The sequence below is a fragment of the Scardinius erythrophthalmus genome, assembly GCF_964197995.2.
Source record: "Scardinius erythrophthalmus genome assembly, chromosome: 4".
In the NCBI taxonomy this organism is placed as follows: domain Eukaryota; kingdom Metazoa; phylum Chordata; class Actinopteri; order Cypriniformes; family Leuciscidae; genus Scardinius; species Scardinius erythrophthalmus.
Window position 1 is genome coordinate 49794497 of NC_138224.1, and position 12016 is coordinate 49806512.

The 12016-nt window shown below is 36.5% G+C and overlaps 1 protein-coding gene across 1 annotated transcript in view; it reads left to right on the forward strand.

The window, feature by feature from the left end:
- The window catches only part of LOC308690176 (NLR family CARD domain-containing protein 3-like), a 47024-nt gene that overhangs the window by 3984 nt on the left and 31024 nt on the right, over positions 1–12016 (forward strand). Inside the window, exons 2-6 of the mRNA XM_081364504.1 lie at positions 1485–1769; positions 1877–1969; positions 2748–4560; positions 4804–4977; positions 11387–11560. Of these exons, the coding sequence (XP_081220630.1) occupies positions 1505–1769; positions 1877–1969; positions 2748–4560; positions 4804–4977; positions 11387–11560 (2519 nt within the window). The 5' untranslated portion in view covers positions 1485–1504. The remainder of the gene's footprint in view (positions 1–1484; positions 1770–1876; positions 1970–2747; positions 4561–4803; positions 4978–11386; positions 11561–12016) is intronic.

Sequence of the window (12016 nt, forward strand, 5' to 3'; positions counted from 1 at the left end):
TATCAATAATGAGGATCATCTTTCAGGAAGATCTCCAAAGGCTTTGAAATCAGGCCACAGAGCAACAACAACAACAAAATACCGGAAAAAGCTTAGAAGGAGAAGTGAGAATATGGTTGTGTAACGTAAGTGTGAGAACAGTGTCAATAGCGTGAGTCTCACACTGAATGTCTGAGAGTTGGCAGCACTGGCACTAGTCTAGACTTGGAATTAAACTTTAATCCCCAAATCACGGAAGCAAACACCAATTATATTGCCATTAGATCTCTTATTTATTATTATATGTCAAGACATAGCAGAGAAAAACAATTTACTGGAGAGATGGTCTTCATTCGTCAATACACAAAGGTTGGGCATTTATATGCTGACCAAAGGAACTTACATTATCTTTACAAGGTAGAGAAACGTGTTCATGTTTAAAATTGAATGTATATCTCATGCTACACAATCCTCATTCCTTAAAGAGAATACTTCAGTCAACATATGCATCAGTGGAAACTATGCTAGACTGCATTCACATTCCTCTGTGGTAAAAACTAACTCCTCTCACTCCTCTCCTTGTCCTTGGCATGTGATCCTCACACACACTTGCTGTGCGGATATATGAATGCTTATAAAAATGTTATAGCCATGAAAAAAGGCTTTTATTTTTTCTAAATTCTCGAGTGCCTTGGCCTTATATGATTTTTGCAAGTTGATCTATCCCGTATCAAAGAGCACCGAGATACTGACTTTATACTCCAGTTTGGATCTTGTTCAATCAAATGTTTGTCTTCACTAGTGATGGCCACTTTCGTCACGTGAATTCGGTAAAAAAAAGGGCTTTTTTACGTCGCAACTGTTTCCAAATGTTTCGAAATTTCAAAGGTTCGCTGTTGGGGGCCGATCCCAGTAAACCAGTGTTTAGGGTTTTTACCTGATCTCTGATCAGTTTTATAGTTTTGTAGACATTTTAATGAGATGTTTGTGTAATTTGGTGATGGACAGCCCTGCCATTCAGCAATCTAAACTATGTTTCCTCTACAACAACATTACTCACTGCTAAACTTCCGTAGTATGATGCATCATCGAAGAAATCAACTAATTCTAGTATCAAAATGATAAACCTGTCAGATAACTCGTTTAGAGTAACAGTACTAGAGCATAGACTGCCTTAATGTTGAGACAACAAATGGCAAAAGTGTAAAAGGGAAAAATTAAAAACAGAGAATATGAAGTGGTAAAGAAATAGATTTTCACAATGACTTTTGGAAATTATAGGGTGAAACTTGTGCTAAATATTTTGTTGCTAGGGTATTCATTGCCAGCATGTTTCAGATTGATGCCATGCATAAAGGAGCATTATAGGACCCCTTTAACAGATGAGTTTGGATGAAAGTCCTGATCCGATCACAGCTTCATTTCATAATCCATACAACATTTGAGCGCTTAGGTCAACATGTTAAGAGTGAAACTACATTAGATCTTTTTTTTTTATCCTGCAGCTGTGAATCTGTGAAGGGTGATGGCGTCTGTTAAAGTTGAAGATCTGCTTGAGAAATCACTGAATGAACTAGTAGAAGCTGAACGGAAGAAGTTTAAGTGGCACTTAGAGAAAGATCATGAGTGTATATCAAAGTCTGAAATGGAGAAAGCAGATATCTTAGACACAGTGGATAAGATGGTAGCATGTTTTGGGCCAGAAGAAACTGTGAAGATCACGGTGAAGATCCTGAGGAACATGAACCAGAACAATCTGGCTGATCAGCTGGAGAACAATCACAAGCAAGGTAACATTTAGTACACTGTGACTGTAATGTGATTGATCGTTTACCAATGTAATTGTTTGACATAAACTTTGCTCTGCTGATGTGTTTGTGTGACTTATGTTTCCCAGTGAGTGATCCTCTCTCTCTCACACACTCAAGTCAGGCTGAAGGCAATATGAAGACGTCTGCTGCGGTTGGAGCTCATTCAGAAGAGATCAGGGGTAAATAATCCCTGTCTGTACATGAAAACAAGAGAAAATATAACAGCAAGCAACAATTACAGGGCCAAGAAGAACAGCAGCAGATCTTATTCAAGTACATTTATTATAACAGACTGTCTAGTCATTTTTTACAAATGGTTAAATGGTTTACACGAGCCTTAAACCCTTAATTAAAACTTCTACAAGCAACTTCTACATATGCAGCTAACTCTAATACATTACCATGTCTTGTTTGGTGTGCTAGATGTCAATGGTTTGATCAAAAATCTTAAATAAATAAGATAATTTTGGTCAGCATGGCCTTAAAGGAATAGTTTACTTAAAAAGGATAATTCTGACATTTACTCACCCTCAAGTGGTTTCAAACCTGTATGAATTTCTTTCTTCTGCTGAACACAAAGGAAGATATTTTGAAGAATGTCGGTAACCAAACAGTTGATGACCCAAACCCATAGACTTCCACAGTAGAAAAAACACATTCATACAGGTTTGAAACAATTTGAGGGTGAGTAAAGGATGACAGAATTTTCATTTTTAAGTGAACTATTCCTTTAAGTTGATCTGAGTCCAATAGTGAAAATCTGATAAATCCAATTCCAATTGCATTCAAGTATTAATCAAGGCATTTCTATGTTGTCAACTTCAGCATAATCAGTGTAAGATGTGCATGTAAACACTATTGCAGTGAGAGTGTGATTCATTTGAATATAGTCGAAGCAGGAATTTATGAAAAACATAATATCTTAGTCTTTGCTGACTTTTCTTCTCTTTCTTAAAGGCTCAACTGCAGACGATAGAGAAGCTACTCTTCAGGATTACACAGAGACCAGCTGTAGACTGAAGAACAAATTAAAACGGGACTACGAGCGGATATTGGTTGGTAATTCAGAGACGGGTCATAAGGAATACCTGAACAATATTTACACTGATTTATATGTGGTGGGGAATGAGACTGGAGGAAGAGTGAACGACCATGAGGTGATACAGATCGAATCAAATCACAACCGATCGACTGCCAAGGAGAAGCCAATTGTGTGTAATGACATGTTTAAAGTCCAGTGTGACACAGATTGTCGAAACAGAAAAGTTCTGACAACGGGGATCGCAGGAGTGGGAAAAACTGTCTCTGTCAATAAATTAATCTTTGACTGGGCTGAACGAACAGAAAATCAGGATATAGTCTTCATATTTCCACTTCCATTCCGGAGACTGAATTTGATTAAAGAAGAGTACAGTCTCATTGGACTGCTCAACAAATACTTCTTTAGTAGTCCTGAAGAATTGCCCTCTCTTCCTGAAGGTGATGGTAAAGTTCTGTTCATCTTTGATGGGCTGGATGAATGTCGCTTTCCTCTGAGCTTTAAAGAAGACGACATATTTACAAATGTAAATGAAAAAACAACAGTGAGTAAGATAATAATAAACCTTATCAAGGCACATCTGGTTCCCTCTGCTCTCATCTGGATCACATCCAGACCAGCAGCAGCCAGTCTGATCCCCCGTGACTACATTGATCAAGTGACAGAGGTGCGAGGATTTAACGATGAGCAGAAAGAGCAATACTTCATCAATAACAGCAGTCCTGAGGTTGCTGGAAACCTCATCAGTCACATCAAGAAATCCAGGAGTCTGTACATCATGTGCCATATTCCTGTCTTCTGCTGGATCTCTCTTATTGTTCTCCAGCCTCTACTGGCTCGAGAGAGCAATGACAAAACTCCCACAACTCTCACAGGGATGTACACACGTTTCTTAATTTCTCAGAAGAAACAGATGGAAAAAAAATACTGTGAGCCCGAACCGAATTCCCATGCAGTGTCTTTTGATCAGATTATTCTGAAGCTTGGCAAACTGGCCTTTCAACAGCTGGAGAAGGGAAACCTGATTTTCTACAAAGAAGATCTTGAGAAATGTGGACTAGATGTCAGTGAAGGATCGTTGTACTCTGGGTTATGCACTCGAATGTTTCAGGAGGAAAAGGTAGCAGCAAGAAACGTTTACAGCTTCGTACATCTCAGTGTACAGGAATTCCTTGCTGCTCTTTATGTGTTTATGATGGGCAAAGATGAGAAAGCTGACCTATTTCTTCAATCCTGGAGAGAAAAACTGGCATGGAAACTGTCCAAAAAGCCACTGTTTCAGCTTTATAATGCTGCAGTCAAGAAAGCTTTACAGAGTGAGAACGGATACCTGGACCTTTTCCTTCGGTTCCTCCTGGGTCTCTCACTGGAGTCTGATCAGAGTGACCTGAAGGGACTACTGCCAGGACTGGAACAGAAAACAGGGGACATGAAAAAAACTGTTGACTATATCAAAAAGAAAATAGAGAAGGAGGAATCAGTAGAGAGGACCATCAATCTCTTCCACTGTCTGAGTGAACTGAAAGATGACTTTGTGGAGGAAATCCAGAAGACTCTAGGCTCAGGAAAACTTTCAGCACAGAATCTGTCCTCTGCTCAATGGTCTGGTCTGGTGTTTGTGCTCCAGATGTCAGAAGAGAATCAAGAGAAGTTTGAACTGCAGAAATACAGAATATCTGATGAAGCACTGATGAGACTGCTGCCGGTGATCAGAAACACCAGAAGAGCACTGTAAAAGTCTCCTTTACATTCATTTATAAACACTGTTAGTCTTTTGTAATTGCCTTCAATTTAAATAAAGTGACTTGCTGGCCTAGACAGTTCAGAAAAATTAATAAAAGTAATGTGTGTGAAATTATGAAGAGATAATTGTTTTAGCTTTGCTTAATTCACTACAGTTAATGTTTTTTTCAAGCTCCAGATTATAAATGCTAATAAGCATTACTACTGCTCTTTGTTTTGTTCTCTACACAGGCTACACAGCTGTAATCTCACAGCTCAGTCCTGTGACAGTTTATCATCAGCTCTACAATCCTCAAACTCCTTTCTGAGAGAGCTGGACCTGAGTAACAATGACCTGCAGGATTCTGGAGTGAAGCTTCTTTCTGATGGACTGAAGAGTCCAAACTGTCAGCTGGAGATACTGAGGTGAATGGTTTTAAAATGATTAACTATGCTTTAATCAGAGGCTGATTTAACCAGTAAGCAAGGTAAGCGGCTACTTAGCACCCCAAGAGACAAAATATTTGCAGAAATGCAATATTTTTCCATATTTATACAGACGTATGACCCACATGGACTGCGTAAATTTAAGAAAAATATTGTTTGGGGTGAGGGGAAGGGAATGGACTGTATGAAGATTGAATTTGCAACAGTTACTAAAACTGTAAAATGCTTCTATTTCATGCATGATTTGCTTCTGACAGCACTGAACAAGCTAGCAGCGCCATCTAGTGGCTGTGTGCAGGACACAGTTAGCATCTCATGCTGGGTCACACCAAAATATGTTTTACAACTTATAAAATTTCCTGGGAGCTGCTCCGTAAATTTAATTTATTAATACCCTGACATTTGTGCTTTTTTAGTTGCTTATAAACAAATCAATGGCAAAAAAAAAATTACACTCTATTTAGCACAAACAGGACTACCATGATATGTGAGCCACATGTATGTACATGTTTTCATTTTTGAGAGAATAATGTTTATGCATGGTTATTGAAAAAACAAAAAATGAAAGTTTCTGAAATAAGGCCACAAAACAAATGCTAAATATATGGCAATAAGACTTTTGACTAATGGATGTCGTCACCTAGATTTCTTCTTCAAAATGATGTGAAAATCATCCTGCCTAATTATTCACATAAAACGATACATTGATTTAAGTTTTGTGAAACACTTTTAGTTTGGAAAGGCAATATGCGGATGGGGCGTAAACAATCATGCATATTTAGTAGTTCACACCTGATGAGACAATGCCCCTGCATACTTAATGAGCCATTCATTCAGGTGTGTCACCTATAGCTAACTTAAATATACAAGCTTCATAAAAATGATCATTCTAGAAGAAAATTTCGGATGGCATTTAGAGGCTTTTGCATCTGAACTCTTCATATATACACACACACACACACACCAGGGTTTCCGTTGTCCGGTAGTTGCCGGACATTGGGCGAAAAAAAAATGAAATGTCCGACAAAATTAAATCTCTCCGGTCAAATAGTCAGATTAAAATTGGCTATCCCGCCCCCCTTTACACAATCTGAATTTGAGCCTAAAATGTATAAAGCAAAAATACACCTACCTTTGGCTATGTTATAAAGTAACAGGCTCTACCGTTTGAAAGTTATTAAACATTATTACATGGCTTGGTTGAATTCCAATGTGGAATGCGGTCTGTTATTTCTTGATATCAGACCGCTGCGAAGCACTAGCGGCGCCAGGATTTTGATTGTAGGTGGGCCTCCAGAAAACTGGATGGGCCAGTTAAAATAAGCCAAAAAAAAAAAAAAAGAAAAAAAAGTAAATAAAAACGGGTTCCCCTTCATTTCCGTTTCAGCGCTTTTCTGGGCACCGAGGACAGCGACTCAGAATTTAATGCATAATTAGTATAGGTTAAAAAAAAAACCTTAAACAGGAGTTTTGTTTTTTAGTTGCTTTTTTAATACAATTACAATTTCATTTCATTTATTGTTTAATAAAATTATAGGCCTATTATTTTTTGGTTTATTAACAGCAACAACAGCTGTAAAGAAAAAAAGCTGTTGACTATCGCCATCTCCATAGTGAACGCGCTAGAGAGAAATGCACATCATGGATTACATAATCAGACTGTAGCCTATTTCTTTTCGTTTTAAATTATTAAAAAGACATTTCAAGCTTTCTTAAGATATATTTCATGTCTGTGAGGGTGAGGCCTACGCTGAGTTTCGTTGAATTAGGATGAGATGCGCTCCAGCAATGCAAGTGACCGCGCGGGCGCCGTCATGATTAGGACTATCGTCTGCTATATTTGCTAAAATCCAGGCAATTGGTTGATAAAAAAATTATTAAAATTAAGATACAATTTATACAAAACGAAATTCACTTTAAAAAAAAGGCTTTCTACAAAACAATAAACTTAATTAAGTGGTCAAAATCATCTGACCCGCTCCATGTCTCTCGATATTACGCATCCTTACATCTTACTCGTGCGGTTCACTTTTCATAATCAACATAAAATGAAAAAAAATTTTTTTTTTATATTTTAACAAATATTAAACTAAATGAGCTTATTTAATGGCTAAAACACGTATAGACATAGACTCTATATTTGTACAAATTGCTGCACATTCATTTTATTCTGAATTTTGCACACATAAGTTGAAAGGCATTTGTTTGTGCATGCATAGCAAAACATATCTGCAACATTTATCAAGTTCACTGATAATTATGCGTGCATTTATTAATTATTATCTTAATGAATAATGAAACAAGGACGAAGCATATAAACTGCGTTGTTTATTTAGAATGGATCGCAAATAGATCCGAATGAAGAAACGTACAAAACCATAGTAGAAAATGGGTCTCGAGTGTTCCTGCAGAGAGGGAGTTCTCGCTGCAGAATCGGATCAAGACGAAGCAGTGAAGTCGCCTTGGAGAACAAGGTTACGCGGCTTATGCGCATTGCAAGTTGTGGAGAGACACTGGAAGTTCGCTTGAGTAAAAACAATAGGCTTCAGATATTTTATGTTGGGAAGGGGGATTGGTTTGTTAAAATATGAATGTGAAACCATAGTAAAAACAATTGACGTTGATTGACGCCAATCGGTCGTTCATGTTTTTTCCGTCTATTTGAAAGTTAGGCTAATAAACATGTTGCATTCTATACGGCCTTATTATGTCATTTTTTAAGTTACATAGCCTGCCTCCAGTTTTCCTCAACTTGACTAATTTAAGAGGCGATAGGCCTATTTGACCGGCATATCATCAAAATGTCCGGAAAACGAAACCTTTGCCGGTCACTTTGACCGGCACAATTTTTTTCTAGCGGAAACTCTGACACACACACACATATATATATATATATATATATATATATATATATATATATATATATATATATATATATATATATATATTTATACACAAATATCAATTTTATTTATATTTTTTATATATAATTTATTTATTTATTTATTTTTCCACAAATTGTGCTTGCAAATTGTATAATATCCAAGGTTAACATGTCTAGTAATTGTGCAGTTAATTCTCATACTGTATTTTCAGTTTTGGAATATTTATTCTCTCCCCAAATTTGTTACTAATAAAACACAGTACAAATTATTTAAAGAAAAAAATTATATTTACCTTTTAATAGTTTGTTTACATCTACCTTGTAAATATATTTTTTTATTAAAAAGGTTACAATTACAACAACAATTCAAGTGTAATCTTACAGTATATTCTACAGTAAAAACTGTACCCAAATCTAGTCAACAAAATGTTGTCTTTCATATTTCGCCTGACTGTAACATTGTTTTTATGAAATATTAGGGCATATAAATGTTAATTTGCAGTTTAATACGTTGCTTATACAAATAGCCTACATTTTATTTCAACATATTTCAGTCGATTTTTACTCATCTCAGTATAGCAATACAGTTTGCTAAAACATCATCATTCATTCACAAACGCGATTTAAATTTAAACTGTTTTTTTGCGAGCTGTGGTAAACAGCGCATATCTGCCGTTCATTCATTCATAAACAGAAACCCGATTCACGTGAGAAGGAAAAAAAACTTACTACTGTATTCCTCAGCTCAGTCTGATCCTTGCTCCTCGAAATACCCGCACTTCTGAGGGACATTTTCCGTTATTATTATTCCTCACAGCGCTGCGAGACGGTGTAAACAAGTAATGATCTGAATAAACTTGTGTTTTCTCGAGCTGATATGGGGGCGTTCACAGGTTTGCGTGGATTGCCTCAGTCATTTGCGTTTGAATAGCGCGCGCTCTCCGTGGGCGTGTCACATTACATTTGAATCAGCTGTAATGAGCTCGACTGGAATCGCTCTCTTTTATGAGAATATTTGTTTTTTATATAAATTAATTCATTTAAAAGAAGAGAATTCAAGCTTCATGCCTGTGTGTCTGTATGCCTGATTGACTGAGTATTCGCTGAGTTATTGTTCATTTTCGGACGTGTTTCAGAATGGACTACACTGACAGAGAGAAGGCAGAACTCGCTTCGTGTTTATTTTTATTTATTTGGCAAAAAGCACAACACTTTGTTTTTATTGTGAGTATACACAAAAATAATACACATTTAACAGAATCGATTGATGTATGAAATTTGTTTGTAAAATCAAAGTCAAAAGAGTATTTCGGGTCTCAATTCAACTGATAAGGAAAAAAGCGAGCAGATCACGCCGGCGTGATTGCCGACCTCAGAGGGTTAAAAGAGATGCTTACCACAACAATTCGTGAGGAAATCACGTCTCTAAGGTCTGAATTCCTCGCTGAAATACTTATTTGGCTCGATTCAGCTTATGCAGCTTCTCTAGATCCTGAAATTGACAAAAAAAGACTCAAATTTCAATCTGATTTTAATATTATCAACTAATCAGGCTGAAAAGTTATTGCTGAAGACTAAAGATGCATTTTTTTGAGTATGGTGACAAGCCAAGTAAACTTCTTGTGCTTCAGTTAAAGGAAAGTCAGCTAAAAAAATGTAAAAACCTTTGCCCATACCTACAATAATGGATACAATGAGAGAAGAGCTAGAATTACCGTTTTCCACAGAGAAGATAGTGCTAGCAATCCAGAGTATGCAGAATGGCAAGACCCCTTGGGTTCCCTGTGCAGAAAGATGTTTTCTCAAACACTTAAAACACCTCTCCTAAACATGTTATTAGATTCCATTAATAATGGCTGCCTGCCTCCAACCCTTCCTCAGTCTTGTATTTCTTTGATTTTGAAAAAAGACAAAGACCCACACAAATGTGGTTTGTACAGGCCAGTCAGTCTTTTGAATGTAGATGTAAAGATACTGCTTTTAAAATGCTTGCAAAGCGTCTTGAAAAGTTTTTTTGGCAATCATACACAATGACCAAACTGGTTTTATTCAAAACAGACTACGGTCTCATAATATAAGAAGGGCATTGAATATCATTTATTCCTCTAATTCTCACCCATCAAAGGCTCTTCTGGACGCAGAGAAAGGCTTTGATCGGGTGGAATGGGATTACCTTTTCTGTCTGCTACAGAAATTCGGTTTTGGCAACAAGTTCTTTGATTTTACGCGTGAATTCGGTGAACATGAATGTTTTACCTAGATTTTACCTTGATCAGATTCTTAAAGTAGCCTTAGATAAAAGGGGTGCATTGTCTACAACAGTGGTTCCCAAACCTGTCCTGAAGGCCCCCCAACACTGCACGTTTTCTTTGTCTCCCTAATCAAACACACCTGATTCAACTCATCAGCTCAATTAACCCATGTGATAATGAGCTGATGAGTTGAATCAGGTGTGTTTGAGTAGGGAGACAAAGAAAACGTGCAGTGTTGGGGGGCCTTCAGGACAGGTTTGGGAACCACTGGTCTACAATATACAGGCTAATTTCCTCCATCTCCACTTCCTCTCTCTCTTTTATTAGACAACAGTGGGAGTCGGATCTATGCCTCACATATTATGATGAGACTTGGAACCAGATCCTGTCCCATGTTCATACCTCTTCTATTTGTGCTCGTCACAGTCTTATCCAATTAAAATGTATTCATTGAATTAACTGGACAAAAGTGAGGTTGGCAAAAATTAAGCCTGGTGTTGATCCTCTCTGTGATCGTTGCTATCAGGCCCCTGCTGATTTATTACATATGTTTTGGTTATGCCCATTCTTAACTTGGACAATAACAATATTTTTCACTATTCTCCTGTATCTGTATCCTTGTATTATTGTAAAAGTTCAATAAACAGATTTAAAAAAATAAAATATTATTAGAAAGATATTTAAAAAGATATAAAAAAAGATATTTAAGAGAAATTAAGAATTTATTAGCAACTATAATGTAAATTTGTCTTTAGTTACAAAGAGACAGATTGAGCCCCCTTGGTTGCACTTTCTCCAAATGTCACTGGCTTGTCTGGAAATGCTGCAAAGGCTTTTGTCTTCTCAACATTATTAGCTAGACAGCGCATTCTTCTGCTCTGGAAACAAAATCTCCCTCCATCTTTTGATGACTGGCTGAGAGATGTTATGAGCTTCATATATTTTTCATAAAAAGATTTAAAGATATTAAAGGGAAATTAAGATTTGTTTTAGAATTCATTGTAAATTAATGCATTTTATATACTTGCAAATAATGATTTATTTTGAAATATGCACACATTCACTGTTATTTGTATGACTGTTAATGTTTCTTGTCTAAATGTAAACCATATATTTTCAATTCAAAACAATGTAATTTTGAAAAAAAATTATTCTTAGATTCTTTTGGGAAACACAGCCAAGATCAGTGTGTGATAGTAACGTCTGATTGCCAAACTAATGTCATGTGCACTGTTGCTGTATGTCTTTGTAGATTGTCTGGCTGTATGGTGACAGAGGAAAGCTGTGGTTATGTGTCTTCAGCTCTGAGTTCAAACCCCTCACACCTGAGAGAGCTGGATCTGAGCTACAATCACCCAGGGGATTCAGGAGTCAAGCTGCTCACTGATAAACTGGAGGATCCAAACTACAGACTGGAAAAACTCAAGTATGTAGAGCATAAAGAGTTGATTAACCTGTTAACCTGCAACCCCACTTTTAGAAAAATTCCCAGAAATGACATACCCAAACTGAAACAGATACAGTTCATGAACCCTTTGCACTAAAAGCACAAGTATGATCTCATTTGAAAACTGACACCTGGCAGTTTATTGTAAATGTAGAATTAATTATTGTCATAATGATTTTTTTTTTTATAAATGGCTTCAAAGTTTTGTAAAGTTATTAGAAATGTATTTTTATGAAATGTATTTTATCCTCATGAAAATAAAATTGAAGTTGGCACTGTAGCAATCTAGAAATGCACTACAGCTAAAGCCACGTCCAAACATTTTATATTTAAAATCTGAAGATGGTACATCTAAAACTCTGTATTTAGTTAAATGTTTTTCAAAATCATGTCATATGACTTTATTTTGATTAGACTCTAAAATGCTACTGATGT